Here is a 25,542-nt window from a genome sequence, read left to right as displayed (position 1 = left end):
CTAACTTTTTTTCACTGCAACTTTCCAAAGAATTAGCGCGGACCTTTCATCTCCCTCTTGAGCAGCTGAGGCACCAGGAAGTCCTGGAGGAGCTCAGCCTCACAGTCCTAGAGCTGACCGGTCCTGCAGGATTTTCGCAGTCAGAAGATAAAGGACAAGGTGGGCATTAGACTCAAGGGGATACAAAGCCACAACCCAGCTTTGAGGACAAAGCGTGTAGGTCTTGATGCTCTTCAAGAGTCCCCAGAATTATGAGCTTTCCTTGAGTTCATCACGCACGTCTCATCTCCCAAATGGCGAGGTGTTCACATCCTGTTTGAGCAGAAGCATTCAGTGCCAAGACTTCTGCATAGTAACACGTATAGTGGGATTTTTCTTTTTTTCCTGAGACTTGAGAAATGGTGGCTTTGTCTCCCTTCTATCCTACATTCCTTTGATAGTGGCTAGAAAGCTAACCAGCTGCCAGGTATTCTGCTGCAGACTTCAACCAGCAAGTTCAGTAGCGCTGGAAACTGTTGGCAAAGCCTGTTAGGCATTGTTTTCCTTTCTCTCTACTCTGCCACCCAAATTTCTCCATCCATATTTCTCAGTACTATAGTCTCAAGCCACCTTGGCACAGTTTCTCCCTATATATTTCTTCTACCATGATACCTCTCCAAAACCTCAGACCGGTGTGCTGGAGTTCACCACCCAGCACACAATCTCTTAACGACAGTATAACCGTAACCTGCGAGTATGTATGAATCCCTGACAACATTCCTCCAACAAATGTCGCAGCAGCAGAGAAAGAAAATGCTACTGTCATCAAGCATGTAATGGAGAGGTACGCACCGAACTTTTTGCTACCTGTTGAGGTTAACTGCAAGAGATTTTGCCAAAACTTGAGCCTCATTCTACCAAGCTGTAAACGTCAATACTGGTGCTCAGCCTGTGCAAAGCCAGTGTGGGTCAGCCTGTCTCTCTCAGCAGTGGCACAGCCCTGATTCCAAACCATGACCCACGTCCTACAGAAAAGAAGCTATTGGCTCCACTGTCTGAGTTTTCTCACTGAGGGTTAATCACTGCTCCAAAGGGGTTATTAACAACCATCACATACAAGCAAAGCACCCCAAATGCCTTCTCCCAGAGGCAGGATCACTGAGACCCAAGGACCCTTACCATCAGCAGCTGCCACTCAAAGAGAAGATGAGAGTAGCCCAGAGAGAAAGTCAAAGATGGTCATAAATACACCAGAAAGGGCTGATGCAACCTTTGTTTCCTGTGGAAAACTTGGCTCTGCATAGCTATGGAGATTTGAGTGTTTAAGGCTCTAGGATCACCCCAAGCAGTCCAAACACAGCAGCTCCATTGTGCCAGAACCCCCCAGACTTCTTTTCTCTAGTAGCTGCAACATCAAAGAAGCTCTGAGACATGTTCATCCTAAGGAGCCAGAGTGCCAGAGACTCAGCGATATGAAGTAGCCAAAAACTGGAGGAGCTGGAATGTAGCTATCTTCTATGGGGACCAAAGAAACAGCCATCTCTGAGCTAGACTCAAGAGAAAATAGGACACCATGACCCCAAGTGACTTACACAACTGAATTAAAAAAGGCAGTGTCTGTGTTAAGTCCTGAGCGATCTCTCTATGGATGTTTTAGAGAGACCTCAGTTATAAATAATCCGGGTGATGTTACCTACCAGCCAAACCATGAGCCCTGAGCTCCCATCAACAACAGGAGCTGCTCACACAGCAAGTGTGTAAGGAGCTGACCCTCTCACCTGATCAATTGTAAGACAAGCCCACAATGGTGGCACACAACCGGGGAGCCCATCCAGACCACCCGTGTTCCCTTGACAGCCCAGGCAGCACTCAGTGAGGGCGGGGAAACGCTTGATTAAAGAGTTTAGTTTGACTGTCAGCAATAAAATTCAGAGGCAGAGAACTATTTCCCATATTGTCCTAATTACATGCTTCTTGCTTAGTTTTAGGAATTGTTGAAAATAACTCTTTGCACCTGGTTCCGTAGGGAGGAGAGTTTGACCAGACAGAAACAACCACCAAAGAAACCAGGAAAGCAATGTGAAGAGTTGGTGTACTCCAGGTTATGAAAAAACTATAAAAAAAAATAATAATTTAGACTTTCTTTGGATGAAAAATTAGTAAATTCAACAGAAGCTTTGACTTAGGAGCCTATGATATTGTTGGACTGGATTGGGTCTGTACAGAAGTATCTGCTGTCTATTAATACTAGCATTTTTATTCACAGGGAGAACAAGGTGATGACGGGAAGGTAGAAGGCCCACAGGGACCACCTGGAGACAGAGTAAGATGTTAAATCCCTTCTCAAATCAATCCTGGCCTGATTTTTGCAGGTGGACTAGTTGAGTTTCTTCCTTACTTGTAGAACATGCACAAGCCATTGAGATACTGCAGATGACAGACTGTTTACATCCACCTTAAGTCTTTGTTGTATTGTTGTAGGGCCCCGTTGGTGACAGAGGTGATCGAGGGGAGCCTGGAGACCCTGGTTATCCTGTGAGTCTTATTCCAAATACTGGATTCAGAAAAGTTTCTCTTGAGGAAGTGCTTCCAATGTGCATCAGCCCACAGAAGGTCTACCCTTTGCCCAGTAGTCACGATTCATAACCCACTGTTGTGCGTTGTCAACTGCTGCATACGGGCGTGTTTCAAACGAGGAGCAATTCAGATATATTTACCTAAAGTGGTAAAACCTTTGCTGAAAGAAAACGTAGGTCCTGCAGGTCAACATCTCACAATGCCATGCTCCTGCCTGAGCACAGTAGACTGAATGAATAAGCAGGACTATCTCGTTAGAGGTATTTGTGATTATTGAGGAAATACCCTATGGAAGATGTGTACAAGAAAGGTCATGTAATTGCTGGACAAAATGCAAGACTGATTTTCCCATGGCTGTAGTCTTTCATGGGAAGATCTCTGTTAATTTGGAGGATTGGAAGCTTCCAAAATCTTATCAGGATTTCTCTCTGAAGATGACCAGGGTTGTGAATGATTTCCCTGTGCTCCTGACACCCTCTTTGCAGGACAGTTCCAGCTGATTGGTGTTGATCTCCAAAGGCTCTATGGATTAAGTCTTACCTCCATCCAAAAGCAGCTGGTCAGAGAGACCCATTACAGTAGTGTACAGAAGAGTTTCAATTGACCAGGGTAGCAGCGCTCCTGCCTTATTTTTGTAGGATAGCAGTCTCCAACTGTTCCCCTACACTAATGCTGTGTGTATTTAGGGGTGCATTAGAAAGCCTTCTTTACTGCTTAGATGGTGATTAGCAGTTCCTCTTAGCTGTTTCTTTCCAATGCATATCCATGGGAACATGTACACTACCTGCAAACTTCAACATTTCTATATTAGCAGACCGCAGATATTTTTATCTTCTCCTGCCCCATACAGCATGTTACATCCATTTTTGTTTCCTATTGCCACAAAAGTACCCAAGAACAAACACATGTTCCCTCTCTGTTTTTTATTTAAGGGTCAAGACGGGCTTGATGGAGAAAGAGGAAAACCTGGACAGCAAGGCTTACCTGTAAGAGATGCTGCTTTATTGTAAGCTACCCAATGTCGCATGCATGTGCAAAACAGATGCAAAAAGGAAGAAAGGTAGGAAGGGCTGCAGTAAGGAGTGTGTGGTGAGCTGCGAAACGCAACATGTGCATTTCCATAAGCCAGACCTATAGAATGGGCATTCTGAGTCACATGTTGAGACCAATAAATGGGTGACAGAACAGGGAGCGGTCCCAAAAGCCTGTCTCCAAAACTGTGTTTTCTGAATCATCCAAGAGGGACCAGAAAGCTTAGGAGATGGACAGTGCAAGATGACAATGACGGTGGAAGGGTCTGCTTAGAAATGATACATCGGGCATGCTACAGGCGAGAGCTGGTCCATTGCGAGGCAAGATCATATTATTCTGCCTGCGTGGTGTTTCCTCTCAAACCAGTGCATTTATGAGAGACTAAATTAAATGCAAATTTAAGGGAAGGACTTTGTATTCCCTTGCGTATATACAACAGTGTCTAATTTGTATATGTGACTATTGCAACTGTGAGTGCAGTAGCACATTAAATGTAGTTTACTGGGAAATAAAGTTGAATCAATTCCCATTCTTTGTGCGGCTGCTGGGAAGAACAACAGATTCTATTTTGGGGTAAAATCTTAGTGTTCAGTCATATGGCCTAGAAATGGGTAGAGCTGCTGCATTCCCCAGTGGATGTAGTTCATTCTGAGGGGTGGTATCCCTGCAGATGTCAATGTTTCAGATGGAAGCAGGAGCTTTGGATTGTCTTTAGAGCCATTAGAAACACGTGGCTCAGAAACAAGCTGAAGCAGCGTTGTTAGGCCACAAAAAATGCTGTTCTTTATACTTCATGCAAGACACTGCCAGAAGAGAATTTCAAGCAGATTTTCCTTTGCTTATGTTTTGTAGGGGGATGCTGGACCACCAGGCCAGCCAGGAGCAAAGGGATCCAAAGGTGATGTGGTAGGTTTCGGCAGGGTGGATTTATAGTGTCCCAAGTTTAAAGAAACTGTCTAATTAAGAGGATTCTCATGTTTTTCCCCAGCATGTGTGATTTGGCCTATGGTCTACGCCTTGAAAGACTATGGAGAACCTAGTGGGAGGGCTGTAAACATGTATTTGAGTGTCCAAGCCCAATAGTTTGTTGGCTTTGTGGAGCTGGAGAAGATCAAGACAATTACAGCTCCAGCACGATGGGTGAATCTTGGGCAGGTCTTTAGTCATTGCCATGGGTTGTGTCTCTTTCCCATGCCCCTGTTTGTGGTGCCTCCAGCCACAGCTGGCTCATCTGTCCCTAAGGAGGTCTGAGCCAGGCAAGCCTCTCTCTCTTTCACTTGAACCATAAACTTTTCTGGCTTGAAACCGTCCAGATTTGGAATCCATTTATCCATGCAGTTGTTATGCTTCTTGGAAGAGTCCCTCTAACTTCTTGCCCGCATTGAGCTAGAAAACACAGCACACACAGGTCCTTCAAGGTTCATTGGGGCACCTCATACCTACTCCTACCTCCACATCTGGCTATAATGACAGCTTGCTAATTATTCTCACAGATCAGGGACTTTATTTGCTAAAACGTAAGTATGTGACCTCAATAGTCAGCAAATTCCTGCTCCCTTTTGGCAGATGTCCGGATTTTTAATCTGACCCTGCTGGGGTAACGCCAGAAGATAGTTTAACCTACAGTAGGTGTTCTTGGCAAAAAGCGTACCAGGCGATAAGATAAATAAACTCTACCCATCGATGGACAATCTGGAACTGCCTTTGGGTCTAATGAATAGCAGAGAAAGCACCCCCAGGAGTATTTCTTTCATGTAGCTGGCCTGCCCGGTCCTCTGCAGATGGAGAAACAATGCACAGAAAATGCAGTGCTTCAATTTAAAAGTGTTTGAGTACATGACCTCACTAAGAAAGCCCTAGTGAAGGTGATGAGGCTGAGTTTTCCATTCATTCTGCAGAAATTAATCCTTTTTACAGCTAATAAACCTCAGGAGTATTTCTTTTATGGCTTTATTCACAAAGCAGCATTGCAAATTTTAGACGCAAGATACCCTTTTCATTTCCATTAACTTTCCAAAATAGAGAGAGCTACCTCACAGAGAAAAGCTCTTACTGACCGCCCTGCAGAAGACTTGCTGGGTCCTTGGTTCGGCACTGTGCTGTCAATGAACTGACAGAGGACGCAGGTTTTAAGCATCTTGTTCTAATGTTTGCCAGTGCACTGAGTCCTCCCTCGAGTTCATCCTGCTTTATTTGTCCTCATCTGCTCTGTATTAGGAAAAATGTAGGTCCTTGCCTTCTAGCTATTCATTCCTGCCCTAGAACTCTCAAGACATACGAAGAATCGCTTGTAATAAAACCAAATAGCAGTTCATTCCCCAGTGTTGGAGCAACTGACTTTATAAATCTCCTTTTTATAAAACTCTTTCCAACCATTATCCAAAAGCACACCCTGAAGTCAGGCTCCCAAGTGGAGTTGTGCTAGAACTGCTGCCATTTTACATGTCTCTTTTTTGACTTGCAGGGTCAAAAAGGAAAGCAAGGAGCACGGGGCAATGCAGGGAGCAGAGGCTCACCGGTAGGTAAAAATTCAATATTCTGCCCCAGCAAATGCTGTCCAGGAGCTCCATCACTAACACCTTTGTGATTTTAGGGCATCCTTGGGCTACCAGGTCCTCGAGGAGTGGTGGGACGGCAGGGTCAAGAGGGTGCCCCTGGAGCAGACGGAGTGCCTGGGAAGGATGGCGTACCTGGGATGCTGGTGAGTTTGCAATTGTAACCTTATAGCATCGATAGCAAATGCAGCTGAGGAGCTGGAAAGCTAAAAGGTAGCACAGGAGAAATGGATGTAGTCCAGCTGTAGATATTGCAGTTTACGTGTACCCAGAGTGGATCATATGCTCCTTTTCATCTCTCACATGCACATAGAGGCAGCAGTTGCCTTTGCTTGGCCGAGTCTGTAAATAAACCAGTGTTTCTAGCCCGACAGGTACTTGCATGCACAGACTTCTATATACATCTCTGCAAATCCACCCGTGCCCAGATGCATGGTGCTTGCTGAGGGCAAAGTCACACCACTTCCCCACACCTCCAGCAGCTGTGCAGAGGTGGAAAGAGCATCTTGTTTCATAACTTCTTCTGGGTTTCCTTTCTAGGGAGAGCAGGGTGATGATGGGGAAGAAGGTGTGACAGGGATGTCAGGCAAAAGAGGCAACCCTGGCATACCGGGACTCCCTGGGGCACAAGGACCACCAGGATTCAAGGTGAGTTTCTGACTCCCTTAAGATACTGCTATGAGCCATCCAGTCTGTGAGCCTCTTGTCTCTAAAGCTTGGATTCTCCAAGGTCTAATAAAACCCAAACTCCTGCTGCCATCTTTCACTTAGCTAGAGGCTCAGTAGATCTTTCTCATCATCCATGTATCCATCCATCCATCCATCCATCCATTGTCATGACGTTCGCAGCAGCTGAATGTCCCAGAGACTTTTCCTCTTTTGTCAAAGTTCACTGAGGTCGGGAGCCTACAGATACACATACCCACACTAGGAACCTTTTAGCCTTTTTTCCTTAGAAACCTGGCTAAAAAAATATGGCCTTGGAGAAGTTGCAAAGGAACTGCTGCAGCCTGCCTGTAGGATGTCCAGGAGGGATGACTCCTTGGGAAATTAGGGTGTCCTCTAGCTGCTGCCCTGCAAGGCCTGAACTGCTGAAGGGAAATTTGTGCCGCTTGGTTTTTGGCATATATCTACTGGATTAGAACGGCTGGAACCAGTATGGGCTTGGACATTCTCTGAGTGGAAGCAGGGACAAGCTGCTTTAGTGACCTTGGGATTTCTTCCTGGCTCTTGCCCTGGTCCGGGCCAGCCTCAGGATCTAAACTGGACCAACAGCATTCAACCATTTGGAGAAAGACTCTGTAAATGTGAAGACTCCAGCTGGGTTTGGAGAGGCTATCAGATCTAATTTAAATTATGCCTCCCATAAACACATCACTCTTAAACTGTCACTTGCTGCCCTCCAGCTGCCTTGGGTAGAATAACAGGCTGTTACCAGAAATGACTGAAAGACCCTTGTGTCCTTATGACAGACTCATACCCTGGCTCCAGGAAAATCTGTTGACCCTTTTCCAGGTGCTCAACCATCTCACCGCCTTTGGTCCTCTCTCCCAGTCTGCCCCAGATCGAGTAGCTGGGGCTTGTGCTGCTCCTGGCCCTTGGCAAGGGGAAGAGGTGGGGAGCAAAGTGTGGTGCTGGGTCTCGGAAGCTCCTCTCTTGTCTTTAAGTTGCGGAGTTGGTGCTGGGGAAATGTTAGCTTTGCAGCCTACTGGATTGAAGTCCTCCAGCTGAAGTCTTGGCATGTCTTCAACATTTTAGATGGATTAATCATCAATTGCTAGTCTGCTGCGGGGAAGAGATTATGAGAAACTGCAGGGCAGGACAGATAACATCGGGAAGTGCCAACAGAAGACATGTCAGCCCCTTGCTGTCCTCAGCCCCGATGCAGGCAGTACAGCTCTGCTGAAGCTCCTGCTCTGCGTGAAGCTCAGGAGGGGACGCAGCCGTGCCCATCGCTGGTCTCACACTGTGCATCCTGCTACCATCTGCCTTAGCAGACCTGAGGCCTCTCCTGATGAAACCACATTCCTTATCCCGATGAGCCACTCTTTTCCAGCTTTCCATCTATGGCTATTTCAGCTGAGTGTTGTTATATTTAGCTCCTGTCCTTTGGAATTACTTGAATTCTGTTATTTTTAGGGTGAAAGAGGATTGCCTGGACAGACTGGCCAAACAGGGAAGCGAGGATCATCAGGAGGAACGGGCCTTCCAGGGACCCCTGGCAATCCAGGACCCAAAGGACAGCCGGTTAGTGATGAAGGGAGCTGATCAGACCTGACTTCAAGCTGTCTTCTTCAGGAAAGGGTGCAGATCCACAGGCTGGGGTAGCAGGGTGAACCCTGGCAGGATCTTTTACAGGGGAACCCATAACCAGCTTGTGCGTGAGCACAGGAGCGTCAGCACAGCTCTCTCCACTGTGTGTGTTTCGCTGCTTGCTTGTCCACAGAGATGTCTAATCCATGCCTGTGGTCCCCAAGACAGCGTGACCGTTCACGTCATCCTCGTGCCTGTGGTCACGAGGCCGTGGTGTGTGCTGGCAGCCGCGCTGCAGAGCCCTCTCAAACAGCCCTCAGCAGTGTCTTCAATGAGAGCTGTTACGAGAGGGGTGCGTGGAGCCTGTGGGAGGTGTTGAGTGTCGGAGCTGAACTATGCGCTCTGAGCCATCCGAAAGGTGCAAAGGGGGGGTCTGTAGCTCCACGGGGACATGCCAGGAGGTGCAGGAGCAGGCATCATCGGTGCAGTTTTGAGGGCGGTGGAGCTGCGAGTTCAGAGCACACTGCGGGAGAAACACCGAGAGCCCCTGGTGCAAGCAGAAGTTAAATTCCCACACCTGTGCCCAAGGCAGGCTCCTAATCCTTACTACTTTTATTTATTGTACTGGTGGGGTCACCCAGTTTAGCACAGATGTGTCACACTTTATCAGCCTGAGGCTATATTGAGAATACTGCAGTTCTATAGACTGGGAGCTTTTTAAGGCCAGAAGACGCTCTCACAGAGTCTCACAAGGGTATAACTACTTAAATTCTTTAGATGTGCTTATTATGATTCTTTTAGAAACCCCCAAGCAGGGACCTTTTCAAACCTCTTCTAATATTCCCTCTGTCTGCTCAGCATCTTTGCACCAGTGGGATTTCCAGCCATCTGATGCACACAGACATTGTGCAAGTGTTCCTCTTCCAAGACAGACTGAGCATCCCAAGAACATGAGCACCGTCAGAGGGTCTAGTTAGGCTACAGACACAAAACTAACATGAGGAAAAGAGAGATTAGGCCTACTACAAAACAAGGGACAAGATCATGATCCCAAACTACCTCAACTAAAATATACAACTACCTGAAAGGAGGTTGTAGAGAGGTGGGGGTCGACCTCTTCTTGCTAGTAACAAGTGATAGGACAAGAGGAAATTACACCAGGGTAGGTTTAGGATGGATATTAGGAAAAATTTCTTCGCCCAGCTTCGAAAGGGTTATTAAGCATTGGAACAGGCTGTGGTGGAGTGGTGGAGTCACCATCCCTGGAGGTATTTAAAAGACGAGTAGACATGGTGCTGAGGGATGTGGTTTAGTGGTAGTTTTGGCAGTCTCAGGTTGATGGTTGATGACTTGATGATCCCAAAGGTCCCTTCCAACCTAGACAATTCTATGATTTTACGTTTGTATATTTTATATAAAACCCTGTAATGGCAGTATTCAAGCTGAAAGATAGTAGCCAACAACCTAATCACAATATAATTTTCCCTCTTGTGTCCACGAGTGGCAGGTTCATTTGTCCAGTATTGCTGTTGCCTACCTTGCTGCATAACTAGTGATCAGGTCCCCTTAGCTGCGATGACTCCATGGCACTTAAACCCTTCTGGCTTCCCATTTACTTTTGCCCAAAATTCCTCTAGAAAAAGGGCAGGGTTGGTTCTCCTAACACAGGAAAGACCTTAGTCCTTCATTAGTAGCAGTTTTCCTTTCCAGGATCCATAAATGGGCAGTTAAATCAATTTGCATCCTTGGAAAGTTTCTTATGCTCTACCGAGTCCAACCAAGCCCGTTCTTGCCAAGCAGTTTCACACTGTCGTGGCAGGAAAAACTTCCTAACAGTGAGGTCTCTAGACTGACTCTGGAATAGCCTTGTAATAATAGAGGTGGTGGAAACCCCATCGCTTGGGTCATTTACAACGCGGCTGAACAAGACATTGTAAAACATCCCGTAAAGTACAATCCAGCATGGGTCACATAGTCCTGATGAGAGTCCAAACAAGCCTTTTCCATCTCTGATGTTCCTAAGACTGTAGATGAATCATCTGGTGTATGTTTCTGACCCGTATTTTTTTAACGTTGAATCACTTCACATTTTGACATCTGAGAAGCCCAGAAATATCAAAGGACATACATCTCAAATGTGGTGAAAGAAGGGTGTTTCTATAAGGACACGCTACCCAGTCTGTTTTTTTTATTTTATTCTCAGAGTGCATGCTATGTGCTAAGTCAAGCTTGATGGCCTTCCAACTATTTTTTTTTTTTCCTGAAGAAATTGAGCAAAAATCCCTGCAGGGTTGAATAGGAAAAGAATTAGGTGATATGCACAGTTTTCCTGGGTTTGAATGGGAGGTTATGTTGTAGGAACACACACTTTTTTGACAGCTTGAATGAGCATAGTTTGAAATTATCCTTTAGTAGGTCAGTCCAGCTGATATTAGAAATAAAAGAAGAGCTTGTTTTAAAGGGTTTTCAGGCTGGGTTTTTGCAGCATGAACTTCCAAGATCAGTCTTAGAATAGATGCTCTCCATCCTGCTTCTGCTGACTGTGGTCCAAGCTAGACAAGCGTCTGCTAGAAATAGTGTAGGTATGCCTTTTGCATTGGGGGCAAAAAAGTTTAGTCTGCGAGTGATGTATGAGGTCTTCTGGAGTTGCTTCTAGCCTCGTGTTTGTGTAGTTCCTCCTTCAGATTTTCTTCATACTTTTTTCTCATCAGTCCTGCTTAGATTGAAGAATACTAATGGATTTCTTTTTCCCTGAAGCTGCTGAACTCTTGGCGCGTTTTCGAGTGACCAGCCGCTCAATGTGAACTCACTGTGGTTCTTTGTTCTTGTGTTTGTCTTGGCTGTTATTTGCAGGGAGACTTTGGCGAGGCAGGATTTCCAGGGATTGCGGGCATGTTTGGGCCAAAGGTAAGAGGTGGTCTTGTGACCAGTTGGCTTTCTAGTCTTGCTTTACTGGGGCCACACAATGCAATACTTGTTGCAAACACTTTATTGGCAGCTGTGCAGAAACTATTGACATTTAATTGATTCGAACTTTCTTTAGTTTATGCATCTTCAGTTGTTAAATGAGCCTGCATTTACATATGCTTTGTTGGAGCTTTTTCCTGTCAAAATGGGCAGACGGTAGAGGCCTGTCCTATAGACCCTTGAGCTGTTTTCCCCACCTGAACGTCTTTCAGACACTCATATTTCCAGCATCAGTCATCAGTCTGTACTCGGGACACTGATATGCATTCCTAATGTTGAGAGCCTTGACTTGAAATTTAAAGTCATTTTATCGTATAATTTTCCTGTTGAAGGGAGACTTGTTTGATTTCTGTAGAAGGTAAAGGGCTTGCAAAACAGGAGTGGGAAAAGAATTTTTCAAAAATTGGACCTTCCCATCCCCATATACAAGAGGCAGCACCTCTGTCCTCGCAGCAGAGCTGTGAGAAAGGGCATAGACATGGGGTATGTTTCTTAAGGGGACCACCTGGCATCTCATTTTTGTTTGCAGGGCCCCCCAGGAGACCTGGGTTTCAAAGGCATTCAGGGACCACGTGGGCCGCCTGGTCTCATGGTGAGTGGTTTTTCAGTTTGTTTGGTTTGGGAGGATTTTCTTCCTTCCTCCATCCTTTATTTCTGTGAGGCTACAGGGTGCTATCAGGAGCACAGAGCACCGTTCACCGCGTGCCTGGCAGAGGAGCCACGGCCATGGTACCACCTCTGAGCCACCCGAAAGCATCTGTAGGAAACAACGTGTGCGCAGGTCTCTTCTGCCTTGGAGACAGTCATGCTGCTATGACTACTGCCCAGACCACACCAGCTACACTGAAATCTTTCTATTTCTGGAATTTCTGAGGTTACACATGGGTCGTAACACCCGTACTCTGAAGGCTTGTATCTTCGGACTTGCATTTTGAAACAGTTTTCTTTTAGCTACAGTGAATACTATGAGCATGTCGCTGAAAAGCAGAAAATAGATTTAAGTGTCTTTACTGAGTCTGCTGCAGTAAAAGTGACCGTCAGTTCCCATGTGATGGTTCACACATATCTTCTTTTCTAGGGAAAAGAAGGAATTATTGGTCCGCTTGGCATTCAGGGTCCCATGGGAAGCCTAGTAAGTATCTGGGGTTTTTTCTGCCTGTATTTTTGAGAAGAGCGTAGTGTTTGAGATCCAAGATGCTTGAGGCCAGCATAAGTAAATCCCAAGTCCTGCTGTAACGAGGGAAACAAAATGGTCTTTAAGATCAGCAGCTTGAGAGAAGTGCAGGCTTAGTCTCTGGCTCATATACAGTTGCAGGGAGATTATTAGCTTAAAAGAGAGGAGCAGCTCTACCTAAGTGCAAGTTTTTCGATAGATTGGCTCAAACTAGAAGGCAAGAATGTTATTGCACTTTTTCAAAAGCAAGCTGCCAGATTTTCCAAAGAAGTTGGCCTGAGGGAAAAAAAAAAAAAAAACACACTGATAAATGTATTAAACTGGGAACAGCTTAATTCTGTGAAGTGTTGAAAATCCCTGACTGCCCCAAAATGCCAAAGGTGCTGAACACAGACTAAAGTTCACTCAGCGCTTCGTAAAAACACGAGCGGGAAGCTACTCAGAGTTCAGTACAGAAGCTGCTACTGGCAGAGATGAAAACCAGTAAGATCGACTCGGACATTGCCAAAACATCCAGCAGTGGCAATTTTTTTGCCTCGGGATGGGGGGGGCAATATGGCAACCTGAGCTGGTTGGTTTAGAGATGCAGTTGGGTCCTTGCAAGGCGTTCTGGGTGGCAATGCGTCCTGGCAGTGCAGCTTGCTGATGGTCACTGACAGCCGCCTCGTGTGCTTTAACAGGGGCCCAAGGGAGACAAAGGCAGCCGCGGAGAAATGGTAAGTGCTGGTCCGCACCCCTGGGTGCATCCTGCCGGTCAGAGGGTCCCTCTCTTTGGGCCACCGAGCGTCCCGCTGGGCTCCACTGCACCTGCGTGGGCTCTGGCTCAGTGTGGTGGCATCGGGCTCCCACGAGGGCAAGACATACACACCTACACACGTGTGCACACATGTATGTGCACCTAGATCCACGTCTGCACATAAACGCCCGCTCTGCTGTTAAAAATTTCCATTTACTTAACCCAAGTACACAGCAAAAGCTAATACTTTACAGATGACCGTGGCATCTCCAGGAACTAACTGCAGTGAATGGCAGCTCAAAAAGCCACAGGCTGTCCCTGCCAGCGGCACGGGACCTGTCTAAGTGGCAGCAATGCCCGGGTGTTGGGGCAGCAGTGCCAGAGCATCTTCTCACCTTCTGCTTTTCCTCTGGTCCCCTCCTTGCCGGGGCTCTGATGGACTTTTACACCTTCTCATATGTCCTTGGTGTTCTCACCATGCAGGAGATGTGTGGGGTACACTGGATACCTGTTGTTCATCCTCCTCCTTACCCGTACCGCAGGTGTCCCTGCTCTCCAGGTTGCTCCCTTTAGCAACCAGTGGTTTTTTCCTGCATGCGGGGCTTGGCCCAGGCATCGGGGCCCGGCAAACACAGCTGTGTGCAGAAGACTGTTTCATGCCTTCTTCACACGAAACCTCTTATAAGCAAGTGCCCCACAGACACCTAAAATCCCAGTTCACATTTCTAACAAGCCAGGGTCCCACCTCTATTTCTTTTTGCTCACCATTTTCCACCCCTGTGGGCACAGCAGAGGGCAGGGTGCTGGCAGGGACCTGACCCCCAGAGCGAGCATTTGCTGGTGTCAGAGCCATCAGCATCCTTGGCTGCAATAACCTCTCTGCTGTTGGCAAACGCCGTCGGGCCCCCGTTTTCACTGTCCTTCCAGTGCAGCACCCGGTCCTTGCGCAGGCACGTTGGGAACAGCACACAGCTGTACAGGGAGATTTTGGGTTATTAATGAGCATCTTCTGACAGCTTCTTCCTTCCTCTTTTTTTTTTTTTGTTTTTTCTTTCTTTTTTCCCCTACAGGGTCTTCAAGGTCCAAGAGTAAGTATTTGAAATCACTTTTTTTCTGACTAATATCTTGTATTTAAATAAAACAGTTGCTTTTAGTAAATGTAAAGCTGCAGGGTGGGTAAATGTGCACACAGGGAATGTGACAAGTACCTGGGGATACGGCATTAATGGTAGTTAAGGAGCCAAGGGCTGGGAACAAGGGATGCAGTAGGAACGGACCAGGTGCATGCAGATGGACAAAATGGGGCCACCTCCTGTCTCCAGAAGGGTTTGAGGGAGAATATGCTTTAAATTGCCAAAAATCTGGAGGATTTCAGAAGGAAACAGACTCATGCTGGTGATAACCATGAGAAATGGATATACAAACTGGAGATGTCTCACTAACTGACACCACTCTCTCTTTAGGGTCCTCCAGGCCCACGAGGACACCCTGGCCCTCCGGTACGTATATGTGGAAAGAGTTCAAAGGCATTATTGAAATGAGCTAAAATTATTGCCATGATACTCTCCAGAGGGACTCTTCACTCACTGGAAATTATAGCTTAGCCCCATTCCTCGTATGCAAAAATGTGTGCGTGAATGGACCAGTGTTTCTTGCACTTTAGTCCAAACCATCTCCAAGTATTTTATAGAGACAGCATTGTTGCCTCTCTCACTCGTCTGCATTGAGGGACTCCAGGGGAAAGAGGATTTCAAAAGGATGTGAATGAGTATCTTTGCAACAGTGACTGCCCGTCTTTCTGGCTGATGCCTCTTTTTTGCTTTGATTTCTAGGGACTGCCAGGAATTCCAGCCTCATTTGTAAGTAGTCGTTTTCTGTACGTTTGTTAATGATGATAATAAGTTGTGCAGAGCCAAGGTGCTGACGGGACAATCCAGAAAGAGCTGCTGAGACCCTGAAGACACACACTCAGGTCCAGCAAGAGATGCTGTTAGCAGAGCAATGCTTGAATGGCAGCCCTAGACCGAGAAGCATTTGCTTGCATCAGGGCACGTTTCAGCTTCTAACAAACTCAGTTACCATCTTTTTCACCCCATGCTAGCAACAAGATGGCTTTGGGGCAGCTTTCCGGACACTAATCGACTCAAACACCGCGCTCAAGACAGAGGTATGAGGGTACTTTTGAACTTGCTGGTCTTTGCTGGAGCTGGAGGCTGGGAACAGTCACGGTGTTGCTTGTTCCTCCTGAGTGCTTAAAGTTCATACACACAAAGCTCTGATTTGTCGCTGTGTTCATGGAATAACTGGGGTTTATGCACGCAAAGATCCAGTTAAAGGATGTGGTTCTGTTGTGTTACTCGTTTGTGAAGTTTCAGACTTTGCCAGCGCTTCCGAGATGTCCCATTTGGGACAGCACGAGGGCTGTAGCTCACTGGATCCCAGCCAGCACAGTCCGTCTTTGGCCCACTGAGTTTTCCCCCAGATAAGCCTGAAACCCTTGTGGTTACAGCACCTGGTGCCCCAAGGCACACCTTCTTTTCTCTCCAGGGTTACCAACATCCAGACCTTTTCATGCTGGACCATGGAGGGGAGATCTTTAAGACTCTACACTACCTCAGCAACCTCATTCAGAGCATCAAAAGACCCCTGGGAACCAAGGAAAACCCTGCACGCATCTGTCGAGACCTCATGAACTGTGAACAGAAGATGAATGACGGTAGGAAGCCCTGAGTGTGCAAAGGCTGCATCCTCCGTAGGGCTTTCACATGGCCCAAACAGGTCTCCTTCCCTGGGACCAGTAATGCAGACATGAAAACTTTCCTTTTCTCATTCACAGAAAAGTTTATATCTGTGTTAATCCCCGAATCCTCCGTTTCTTCAGGTATCTACTGGATTGACCCAAATCTTGGCTGTTCCTCGGACACCATACAGGTCATCTGTAACTTCACCAATGGTGGTCAGACGTGTCTCAGCCCCATCACCGTCTCCAAGGTACACACAGATTGACCCCAGCACGGCATTTCCCATACTACTATTACAAAATATTTACCCAAGGGTGTGTTGTCCCGGGACACCAGGAGGTGACCACTATGACACAGCATGCTGGTTTCTCCTCCAGGCAGAGTTAGCGTAGCTGTAACATTCAGAACTGCGCTCACGCAGTTAAAAAATATCCCTAAGACTGTTATTGACTCTTGTCAAGACAAAGCAGTACATTTCCAGCAATGTTTAATCAACCCATAACCTTAACAGAGGCCAGTAATTTTGCAAACGCACTGCTCCCAAATGCTGTGTTGAATTAGCTTACGTTCAGGTCACTCTTGCATTTTGTTTTCTGCCACCTGAAAAAGTGACACCAGCTTAAATATACAAGTTTCAAGTGAAGTTAATGCTACATGATTTTTCTTGAGGAAGCACCAGTACCAAAAATACCAATAACGATATCTGGGTTCATCTGCAGATGAACTAGAACCTGATGCTTTGAGGCGTCGCTTCTTTGCAGAAGCGTGTATTGAATTAAAAATTTTCATGATTTTCCTCCTACTTAAGGACCTGCCAGTTTGTTCTGAAAAATAAAGGCCCTGCTGTGTCCCCATGAAAACTTTCCAGATTGACTTGGCATCTGGCCCTTACGCCCATACTGATGCCAGCCCCAGTTCTGAGCTTGCACATCCACGCATGGCCACCTCCAGACTCAAGCAGAGTACAGGGACCACCTTTGCTGTCACATCTTGCACTAACCTTGCCGCTAGCTGCCTCCAGCCCCGCTGCAGGGGGTTCACCCTAACGTCTCTGTCACCTCCACAGCTGGATTTTGACATCGGTAGAGTCCAGATGAACTTCCTCCGCCTCCTGAGCTCAGAGGTGGTGCAGCACATCACCATCCACTGCCTGAACACCTCCGTCTGGCGGGAAGGCTCATCCGAGAAACCTTTGGAAAAAGCCGTGCGCTTCAAGGCATGGAACGGGCAGATGTTTGAGGCAGACGGACAGCTCAGGCCAGAAGTGGCAGCTGATGATTGCAAGGTATGTTGCTGCGAAGGAGGAGGGATGGAGAGAAGCGCCTGAACCTACTCAGGGCACACGACAAAGCTCGATTTATACCTGCGCTGCTTATTCTCCCCAAAAAAAGGAGGAGAGGGATCTAGTTTGCCTGGTCACCACTTTAATTTTCCAGTCCTGGGTGGTATATCGGCTCCTGTTAAGTAGATGGCCTTCAAACAGAAAGCAAAAATTAAATTCCAAAGTTACAGGTCACATGTAGCAGCAGTTAAATGGCATAAGGGGGAATTGCCACCCGAAGGCGGTGTCCTCGACCCTTGCCTGCCACCACGCTGAGTCGGTAGCCGTGTGTCTGCATTTTGGATTCACTGCATTAGGAGTTTGTCTTTGCTGATGCCATTCCAAGTTTGGTTTCCACCAACTCAGCCTGGATAAAGGGTTGCCCAAAATGCTTCCCAAGCCTCTCCCCAGCCCTGCTCACCCCAGCGGGCAGCCCCTTGTCTCACACAAGGCTTTTCAACTTACACCTCGGTGAAACACATTCCTTTCCAGCAGGATTCGCCCCCCCAGTTCCACAGCTTTTTCTGTCTTTCCCTCCTCCCTGCACAGATCAAGGATGGACGCTGGCATCGGACTCTCTTTTCGTTTCGGACGCAGGACCCTCAGCAGCTGCCAATTGTCAACATCTACAACCTTCCCCCATCCGAGCCAGGAAAGCAGTATCACCTCGAGGTCGGCCCCGTGTGCTTCCTTTGAACAAAGCCATCGAAACCGGGCTCCGAGGCTTTGACCCCGCGTTTGGCCTATGTCTTTACACAGGCTCTCCCACCTCTCTGCAGCAAGGACAGCTGGGCTGTAGCTTTTGGGTCAACTCTCGCCCTAGCCTTTGGCTCAAGGTCTCAAAGAACCCGTCATCTACTGAACTCAGCAGATCGTTGAAAGGAGGAATAACAGGGACGTAGGGGAAGCGGGTATCAGTCGGGACGTGAACAGTGAAAAGGGATCGGGGGACTAGATGTTGCAAGGGGTTCCAGACACAAAGCTTTTTCCATGACCAAAGAAAATATCGAGAGAAACCTCAAGCAACTTGCGGCGTGTGGGTTTCACACCACCCCCCATGGTGTCTTACCTGGTTCCTGAGTTACCAAATGTTCTTTCCATTGAAAAGTAATTAAAAGATAGAGCTTCCCTCTCAGAGCTTGTCGCCTTCTGGATGGCCACGCGCTGCATCAGGTCTCCCAGGCGGAGCTGCAAGTTGAATCTGGCTGCTCTGTGTACCGGAAGCATTTTGATGTGCAATATTAGAAGAAACAAAATATATATTATTATATTATTTAAAGCAAAAAAAAAAAAAAAAAAAAAGAAACAGGAAAAAAAACTAAGTTCCTCCTTCCACGGGTGAGTTTAATCAACATCCCTTCTCATGCATGGTGTTGGGGTAAGGGAGAGTCCCGAAGCCAAGAGGGGGGAATGGAAGGAGGAGAGGGGAAGAGATTGGTGCTAAAATAGAGAGAGAGGATGGGCTCGTCTGATTTGTTTCTACCTCTCACTGTGAAATCTCTGGTGCTCTTAAAAAAAGTGTGTTATTTTATATATATGACTTTAACTATTTAAGGTTGTGAAGGTGCTACAGTGTCTTGCCACAGACCCAAAAAAAATAAAAAAGCCCACAGGACCATCTCTCTAGGAAGAGAGGAGGTTACAATCTACAGCTAAATCAGAGAAAGTCACCTTTAAAGGGATCCTTTAATCACCGTGGATGTCAATCGTGGGCAACAACTCAAAGCGCATCCAAAACAACTTACAAGATATTTTAAAAGCAGATTTGCGCTTCTTCTTCTGTTGTTGTTGTTGTTGTTAATCAGCACTTCACGGCTTTGGGAGGGGAGTGAGGGATGCAGCTCATCTGGAAGCATTGAGCCTCAGAGAGCGCTATTTTTGAGTCAGTTGTCATGTAACCAGTTTTGCTGTAGTGGCGTTGGCCACGCGTCCGTGCCGGCTCGCGCGTGCAGCGATTCCCTGGTCTAAGCTCGTATTTAAACCCAGCTCTGCAAGCCTTCTGCCGGGCCCCTCCGCCAAGACTGACATGCTGGTACCTTGTTTCAGAACCCAGCCGGGCTTGGAGGGGTTTTGTTTTGTTAAGTTTTGTAGAAATTTAGTCTCTATATGTAAATTTGGAGGAATTTTTTTTTTTTTTAAAGAGGATAATTATGGTAATCTTTAATTCTATATAAGGAATAATATTGATGTAATCGGAGCTGTACTGTATCGGAAACGCTTCAGTGCCTGTTTGGAGTTTTCATGTCTCATATGGACTATGGATTTTATTTTTTTGAGGAAAAAAAAAAATTATATGTGAGTCTCTCTTTGTGTATTCTTTTTTTTTTTTTTTTTTTTTTTAACTACTGCCTGCTGGTTGGTTTCCAACAATCATCAGAAAAGGTTAACAAGATCTGTCCCAAATACCTCACCCTCTGTGCAGCCCTGCCTCTGCTCAGAAATACCTCACACACACACCCCCCGCGGGGCCGGCTCGTCCCGGCACCCCCAGGCCAAAATCACCATCGCTCATCGCCCGCTTGCTCCCTCCCCGCGCGCACACACACACACACACACGCTCCCGGGTTTCTCCCTCTCTCATCCTCTCACCATCATTTTTGTGTGTTTTCTTGAGGCTTGAGTTACCGTTTGTTCACATTAAAGCTTTTCTCATTTTCTTTTCTTCTTTTCCTTTTCTTTTTTTTTTTTTGGACTTTAAATAAATATTTAAAACTGAGGCAATGAAATGGGACTGGTATGTTTTTTTTTGCTTCTTCACGGGAAACTAAGTGGGTGAGAGGTGCGGAAATAGCCCGTGGGTGCCAACGTTGGTGCAAGAACCCAGAGACCCCCCCAGGGGAGCCCAACCCACACCCCAAAACCCTTCCTCTGGTCACAGCACAACCTGCCCAGCCCTCGGCAGAGCGCTAAAGGCACAACAAAGCTGGGAGCCCGATGGCTCCCCACTGCTCTGCGTCACCCCACCGCCCCACCAGCCCGTTCCTCAGCCGCCTCCCCATCCCAACACAGTGACGGGGAGCAAGAAGAAAGAAAACAATCAATTAAAATAAAATAATAAAAAAAAAAAAGCTCAGCTGATCTTTTTCATTGCTGAAGCCCAAATCACATCTCAATTGCCCCAGGCTGATGTTGAAACTTGACTTCTTGCTTAGGAGGTCGCATCTGGGCCCGTTCCTCGCAGCGCTCCTGCGGACAGAAAGGCTGAGGGACACCCCTCCACCCACACCCCCCCCGGTGCGGTGGAGCTGTGGGGTGAGGGCACCAGGGCAGCTTTCTCAGCACGTTAAAAACCAGCTTGTTTGGGGCTGACCGTCGCTCACGTGAGCCAGCCGTTCCCGAAACACGTTGCTTACGGGCAGAGAAAAAGCAAACACATTTCCTAAATAAATCAATGCACTTAATTATGAGGCCAAAGTTGGAGGAGACACCGTTAAATAGAGCGATCTGCACTTCAAGAAGTTGCAATTTATTTATTTTGTGCAAAGGCTGAGCCCACTGCACCAGTTGTTCCCTTGCCACATGCTCCCCCGTGCCCCCAGGCAGAATTTATTAAACAAGTTCCTGTCTTTACCATTTATTTTAGACTGCTTAAAATTTTCAGTTACGTTACCAGCACCCACAGCCCAAAGGCAACTTCATCACTCCAAGGCTGGGCTGAGACAAGCCACAAGCACCGCGAGGCTACCAGCACACAACGGGGAGGTCAGCGGGAAAGGGCCAAAAAAAAAAAAAAAAAAAAGCCCACAGCCCACATTTCATGGCTTTAGGGATCCCACCACAGCTGCCGGGGTAGGGTTGGCTCAGGAAAGTGGCACCACTGGTGAGGGGAAAGAGACGTTGGGGTTTGGTTTGTTCTTAAATGGTGCAGCTTATCCCAGAATCACAGCCTGCTTTGGGTTGGAAGGGACCTTTGAAGGTCCCCGCGGTGAGCAGGGACATCTTCAACCAGATCAGGGTGCTCAGAGCCTCCTCCAGCCTGACCGTGAATGTTTCCAGGGATGGGGCATTGACCACCTCTCTGGGCAACCTGGGCCAGTGTTTCACCACACTCCGCGTAAAAATTTTCATCCTTCTATCTAGTCTTTGTCCACCCTCTTTTAGTTCAAAGCCATTACCCCATGTCCTATCACTACAGGTGCTGCTAAAACAGTCTGTCCCCACCTTTCTTAGAAGCCCACTGGAAGGCCGCTATAAGATCTCCCCGGAGGCTTCTCTTCTCCTGGCTGAACAACCCCAACTCTCCCAGCCTGTCCCCACAGCAGAGGGGCTCCAGCCCTTGCAGCATCTCCATGGCTGTCCCTGGATCTGCTCCCACTGCAGAGCCCAGTCATGGCCCCATCCACAGCGGCACCCATACAATCCCAACTCCAGTTCCCCCCCAAACCCACACACAAACCCCAGCACCGGTCCCATGCCCCGTTGAGGAGCAAAGCTGGTGCAGACCCAAAGCCCTTACAGCTCCATGGCACCACCAACCATCGCCGTGGGGATTTATTTGCCCCGTGGAGGAAAGCCATGTCCAGGTGCCATTCGGTGTCCCCGAGGCCCCACTCACAAACACACCTGGAGCCACCCGAGCGCTTCGCCGGGCACCCGCAAGATTAATTGCAGTTTCCCAGAACAAAAGCTTGCATTGGTGAAACACAAAGGTTGGGTTTGGGGTTTTTGTTAGTTTTTTGAGTGTTGGGTGGTGGGTTTTTTTTTGTTTTAATCTTTTCTACTGGAGAAACACAAGCTTTTGCAAGTTTAATTTCCTCCACCTGCTATTGCTTCATGCCTGAGCAAACAGCCCAGCGGCTGAACAAGCACATCGGGGCTGGGGACGTCCAGCTTTGCAGGCGACCGTATTTAAGAGACTGAGACGAGCAACAGCCCGTCAGAGCAGGAGCCTCCTCTCGGCCAGCCCGGCGATGCTGGCCACCCTCACCCTCCTCCTGGGGCTGCCGCTCGCCCTCGCCGCCGAGCCCCCCACCTGCGCCCCGCTCGTCACGGTCACCTTCGACAACGCCACCATCCCTGGGGTAAGCCCTGTCCTCTCCTTTCCTATCAGCATCGCTAGCCCTTACGGGGCCAGGGAGAGGTTATGAACCTGATCAGCAGCTCAATGCTTACCTCGCTGCCTCTCCATGCTTATTTTCCTTAAAAAAAAAAAATTCAAGGCTGCTGCACAGGAGCCTGGGGAGGGGGTGAAGCCTTGCAGCTCTGCACCCATAAACTCATGAGCAGAGGCTTTTGGGGGGCTCCTGCTGCCATCTCCCTGTGCAAACCAGGCTGGGCAGCACCAGCCCCAGCGCTTCGCCGCTCTATTTTAAGTCCTTTAAGTGATGGGACCTCAGGTCACAAGTCTCCATCTGCAAACCCTTCACTGCATAAACTGTATTTAGTCCCTTGGGGACGTTTAATGAGAGGAAAGAGACGAGAGCCGGGCACAGAGCAGGAGGGACACGGTGGCCATCCCGGGAGCTGGAGCATCACCTTAGCAGGGAGGGGACAAAACCAAGAGCCCCTCACCCGGCCCAGATCCCACCCGGGGTGGTCACCTATGGGGGTGCTGGTGGCCACGGGACGGCAGGGCAGAGCGTCTGCTTTTACTCCCACACTGCCCACGGCTGAACCCGGCACGGCCCCCCCCAACCCTTCCCTGCTCCCCCTCTCCGCAGATCCTGGGACAGTGGATCTACATCGCCGGTGCCTCCAGGTATGCGCCTCACCTGGCAGAGCTGAAGGCAGTGAAACACGCGGCTTTTTCCTTCTCTCCCGGCAGCCACGACGATGAGCTCAATGTCACCGAAATCATGAGACTGTAAGGATGGGGATTCGCCCCCTCACACCGCTCCCCTGTCCCCAGGAGTATTTCCACCCACTGGTACCATCCTCTGGGCTCAGACACCCCCACAAATTTGGGGTGGGAGAGCAGCTATGCCAAATTTATTTAAGCTCAGCAGCACAGCTTGGGTTCTGAATCGCTCGGGTTTGGCTGGGGCAGTTTAGGGGGGGTGTTCGCCCTATCTGACCTCTCTGCCCCACAGGAACGAGACATGCGTGGTGAAGAACACCAGCAAGATCCACATCTTTTGGCACAACTCCACCCTGATGCACGGTAAAGCCCCGGTGGTGGTGCGGGGACAGGATGGCGGGGGCAGGGGGGGCACCGCACCCGCACCTTGCACCCTCCTGCTTCTGCCCCCCCGGTATTTGGCACCCTGAGCCCCCCGGTACGAGGCCATTTTACACATAAAAACATGTCTAAAGGTGGGGGGAAAAAATTTCCCCCACCCCATGCGATGGGTACGGCAGCACTGTGGGACCAGACTGGTCTCCACTGGGATGAGTGTCCCGGGGTAAAGGGGATGAGCAGTCCCCAGTCGCGCTGACGGCTCTGCCCAGGCTGAGCCCCAGCACAGGGAAACACTCGCTGATGGGGAACCCCTCTCTCCCCGCACCTTCCAGTCGATGGCCAGGTGGCTTCCACGGCCGAACTGATCCAAAGCGACAAGGAGCTGCTGATCATGAAGCACCCCAACACCAACTCCCCGGGTCTGAGCCTCTCAGGTGAGCAGATGCTGCCCGGGGTGCCTGGGGCACATCCCTGCCTGGGGACACGTCGATGGGCACGGGCATCCCCAACCCTCACAGACAGGGCAAAAAGCCCCTTTTCCCCCCCAATATGGAGAGGGAAAGATGGGGGCAAGCAGGCAGCGAGGTCCCCATCCACACCATGGGGACCACCAAGGAGCACAGCACCCCCTAAAACTCCCTTTCCCCCCCGCCTTCTCCTCCTCCCACCCCCTTTCTCCGGCAGCACGGACACCCAACGTGAGCAAGGAGCACCTGGAGGAGTTCAAAGCCCACCTGCACTGCCTGGGCTTGACTGATGAGGACGTGTTCTTCACCTCTGAAAAGGTCCGAACCCCTCCCCAGGGTCCATCCCGGGCCAGCTCCTGCCCCCGGCGGGGACCTCCAGCCGGGGGGGGGAACGGAAGATCGGTTCCCCCCTGCAGCCCCTCTCCTCCCCAGTCGGTCCTGGCTCTTGGGGTGGTTTTGGGGCAAGGGGACACCAACGGCCGCTTTCCCCCTCTCCCACAGGACTCCTGTGGGCTGCCCGGGGAGAAGACGGGCGAAGGTGACGCAGAGCCGCAGACGGGGTAACCCCCCGGGGTCGGGTCGGCTGCTCCATCCTCATCCTCCTCCAGCCCCTCTGTGGGGACATCCCTGCTCACCAGCTCAGCCTCAGGACTTTCTATGGAGGTTTTGTTTTTTTCTCCTCCTGGATGAAACACCCAGTTTTCCTGTTCTCACCCGGACCCGAAATAAACCCCCGTGTCACCACCGCCTGCCGCTCCTGCTGCATCCTCCCTGGGAGCGCAGACAGGACCCCCTCCTGCCTGCCCTGCCCACGACGCCGCCTCTCCCAACCTGCTCAGAGGCGTGAAAAGCCGTAGACGAAACCCCACCTGAGCACGGAGATGCTCGTCTCTCCTGCCAGCTCCGTGGTGGCATGGGACCCTCCTGGCCACCTCACCCGGGGTGTCCCCTCCAGCCACGGGGCGCTGGGATGCGCCATCAGCCCTGACACACAAACCTGCCGACCCCCTCAAGTCTCCCCCGCCATGACTCAAAGCAGCCAAAGTCCTTTTAGCACCCAAACATCCCAAACTCAAGTTTTTCAAGTGAAATCCCACGAGCCTCCGCCGGCGCAGGGGCCACAGTGGGGTGGGGTGACACGGGGTGACATTGCACCTTCCCCCGGCGTCTCTCAGCAGGGGAAGGGGGAGAGGATGGGTAAAACCATCACCCAGGGCCAGACCGAGGAATTGGGGAGGCTCTGCTACCGGAGAGGAAAAGGCAAACAGAAATAAATCCAGAAAAGCCTTTCCTGCCCTGCCTGGTGGCAACCTTCCTGCCCAGGAAGAAGGTGGCTCTTTGAAGCCCCCACGGGCTTCCCCCAAGATCGGGGTTGGGGGGACCCCCCCCAGCACCGGGGTGGGGGGGCTGCATGGTGCCCTATTTGCGGAGCAGGAGGGAACTACGTTGGCTCACGGGGAACAAAATGGGCAAATTTAAGGCAGATTTTAGTTTCAAATGCAGCAAGTGCCCACAGCTACCCATGCTGCGGTCGCCGCCGGCAGCCAAGACCAGGGCTTGGTGCGGGCACGTGGCTCTTCTCTGGGCAACGTCCCCAAAAGGTGCTGCTTGCGTCAGCGCCG

General features: G+C 49.2%; 3 protein-coding genes across 3 annotated transcripts in view; all 3 read left to right on the top strand.

Moving 5' to 3' along the window:
* COL27A1 (collagen, type XXVII, alpha 1) overlaps positions 1 to 18,338 on the top strand; it is a 164,690-nt gene extending 146,352 nt beyond the window's left edge. The window contains exons 42-61 of the mRNA XM_009888040.1: positions 2,246 to 2,302; positions 2,461 to 2,514; positions 3,489 to 3,542; positions 4,441 to 4,494; positions 6,053 to 6,106; positions 6,182 to 6,289; positions 6,684 to 6,791; positions 8,283 to 8,390; positions 11,250 to 11,303; positions 11,893 to 11,955; positions 12,442 to 12,495; positions 13,218 to 13,253; positions 14,344 to 14,361; positions 14,737 to 14,772; positions 15,106 to 15,132; positions 15,375 to 15,440; positions 15,821 to 15,989; positions 16,155 to 16,264; positions 17,081 to 17,299; positions 17,885 to 18,338. Coding sequence (XP_009886342.1) covers positions 2,246 to 2,302; positions 2,461 to 2,514; positions 3,489 to 3,542; positions 4,441 to 4,494; positions 6,053 to 6,106; positions 6,182 to 6,289; positions 6,684 to 6,791; positions 8,283 to 8,390; positions 11,250 to 11,303; positions 11,893 to 11,955; positions 12,442 to 12,495; positions 13,218 to 13,253; positions 14,344 to 14,361; positions 14,737 to 14,772; positions 15,106 to 15,132; positions 15,375 to 15,440; positions 15,821 to 15,989; positions 16,155 to 16,264; positions 17,081 to 17,299; positions 17,885 to 18,031 — 1,596 coding nt within the window. The 3' untranslated portion in view covers positions 18,032 to 18,338. The remainder of the gene's footprint in view (positions 1 to 2,245; positions 2,303 to 2,460; positions 2,515 to 3,488; positions 3,543 to 4,440; positions 4,495 to 6,052; positions 6,107 to 6,181; positions 6,290 to 6,683; positions 6,792 to 8,282; positions 8,391 to 11,249; positions 11,304 to 11,892; positions 11,956 to 12,441; positions 12,496 to 13,217; positions 13,254 to 14,343; positions 14,362 to 14,736; positions 14,773 to 15,105; positions 15,133 to 15,374; positions 15,441 to 15,820; positions 15,990 to 16,154; positions 16,265 to 17,080; positions 17,300 to 17,884) is intronic.
* A 3,907-nt stretch (positions 18,339 to 22,245) lies between these two features.
* On the top strand, positions 22,246 to 24,484 carry LOC104289180 (alpha-1-acid glycoprotein 1-like). Its single transcript, XM_009888088.1, has 6 exons — positions 22,246 to 22,356; positions 22,996 to 23,138; positions 23,365 to 23,435; positions 23,786 to 23,887; positions 24,138 to 24,238; positions 24,422 to 24,484. The coding sequence occupies exons 1-6, from the start codon at positions 22,246 to 22,248 to the stop codon at positions 24,482 to 24,484; spliced, it is 591 nt and encodes a 196-aa protein (XP_009886390.1).
* Positions 24,485 to 25,417: 933 nt separating this feature from the next.
* The window catches only part of LOC104289179 (alpha-1-acid glycoprotein 8-like), a 6,250-nt gene continuing 6,125 nt past the window's right edge, over positions 25,418 to 25,542 (top strand). The window contains exon 1 of the mRNA XM_009888086.1: positions 25,418 to 25,480. Coding sequence (XP_009886388.1) covers positions 25,418 to 25,480 — 63 coding nt within the window. The remainder of the gene's footprint in view (positions 25,481 to 25,542) is intronic.

The sequence above is a fragment of the Charadrius vociferus genome, unplaced genomic scaffold (assembly GCF_000708025.1).
Source record: "Charadrius vociferus isolate BGI_N301 unplaced genomic scaffold, ASM70802v2 scaffold56, whole genome shotgun sequence".
Classification (NCBI taxonomy): domain Eukaryota; kingdom Metazoa; phylum Chordata; class Aves; order Charadriiformes; family Charadriidae; genus Charadrius; species Charadrius vociferus.
The sequence above is the reverse complement of the archived record's forward strand: the minus strand, read 5'-3'. Positions and strand labels throughout refer to the sequence as shown.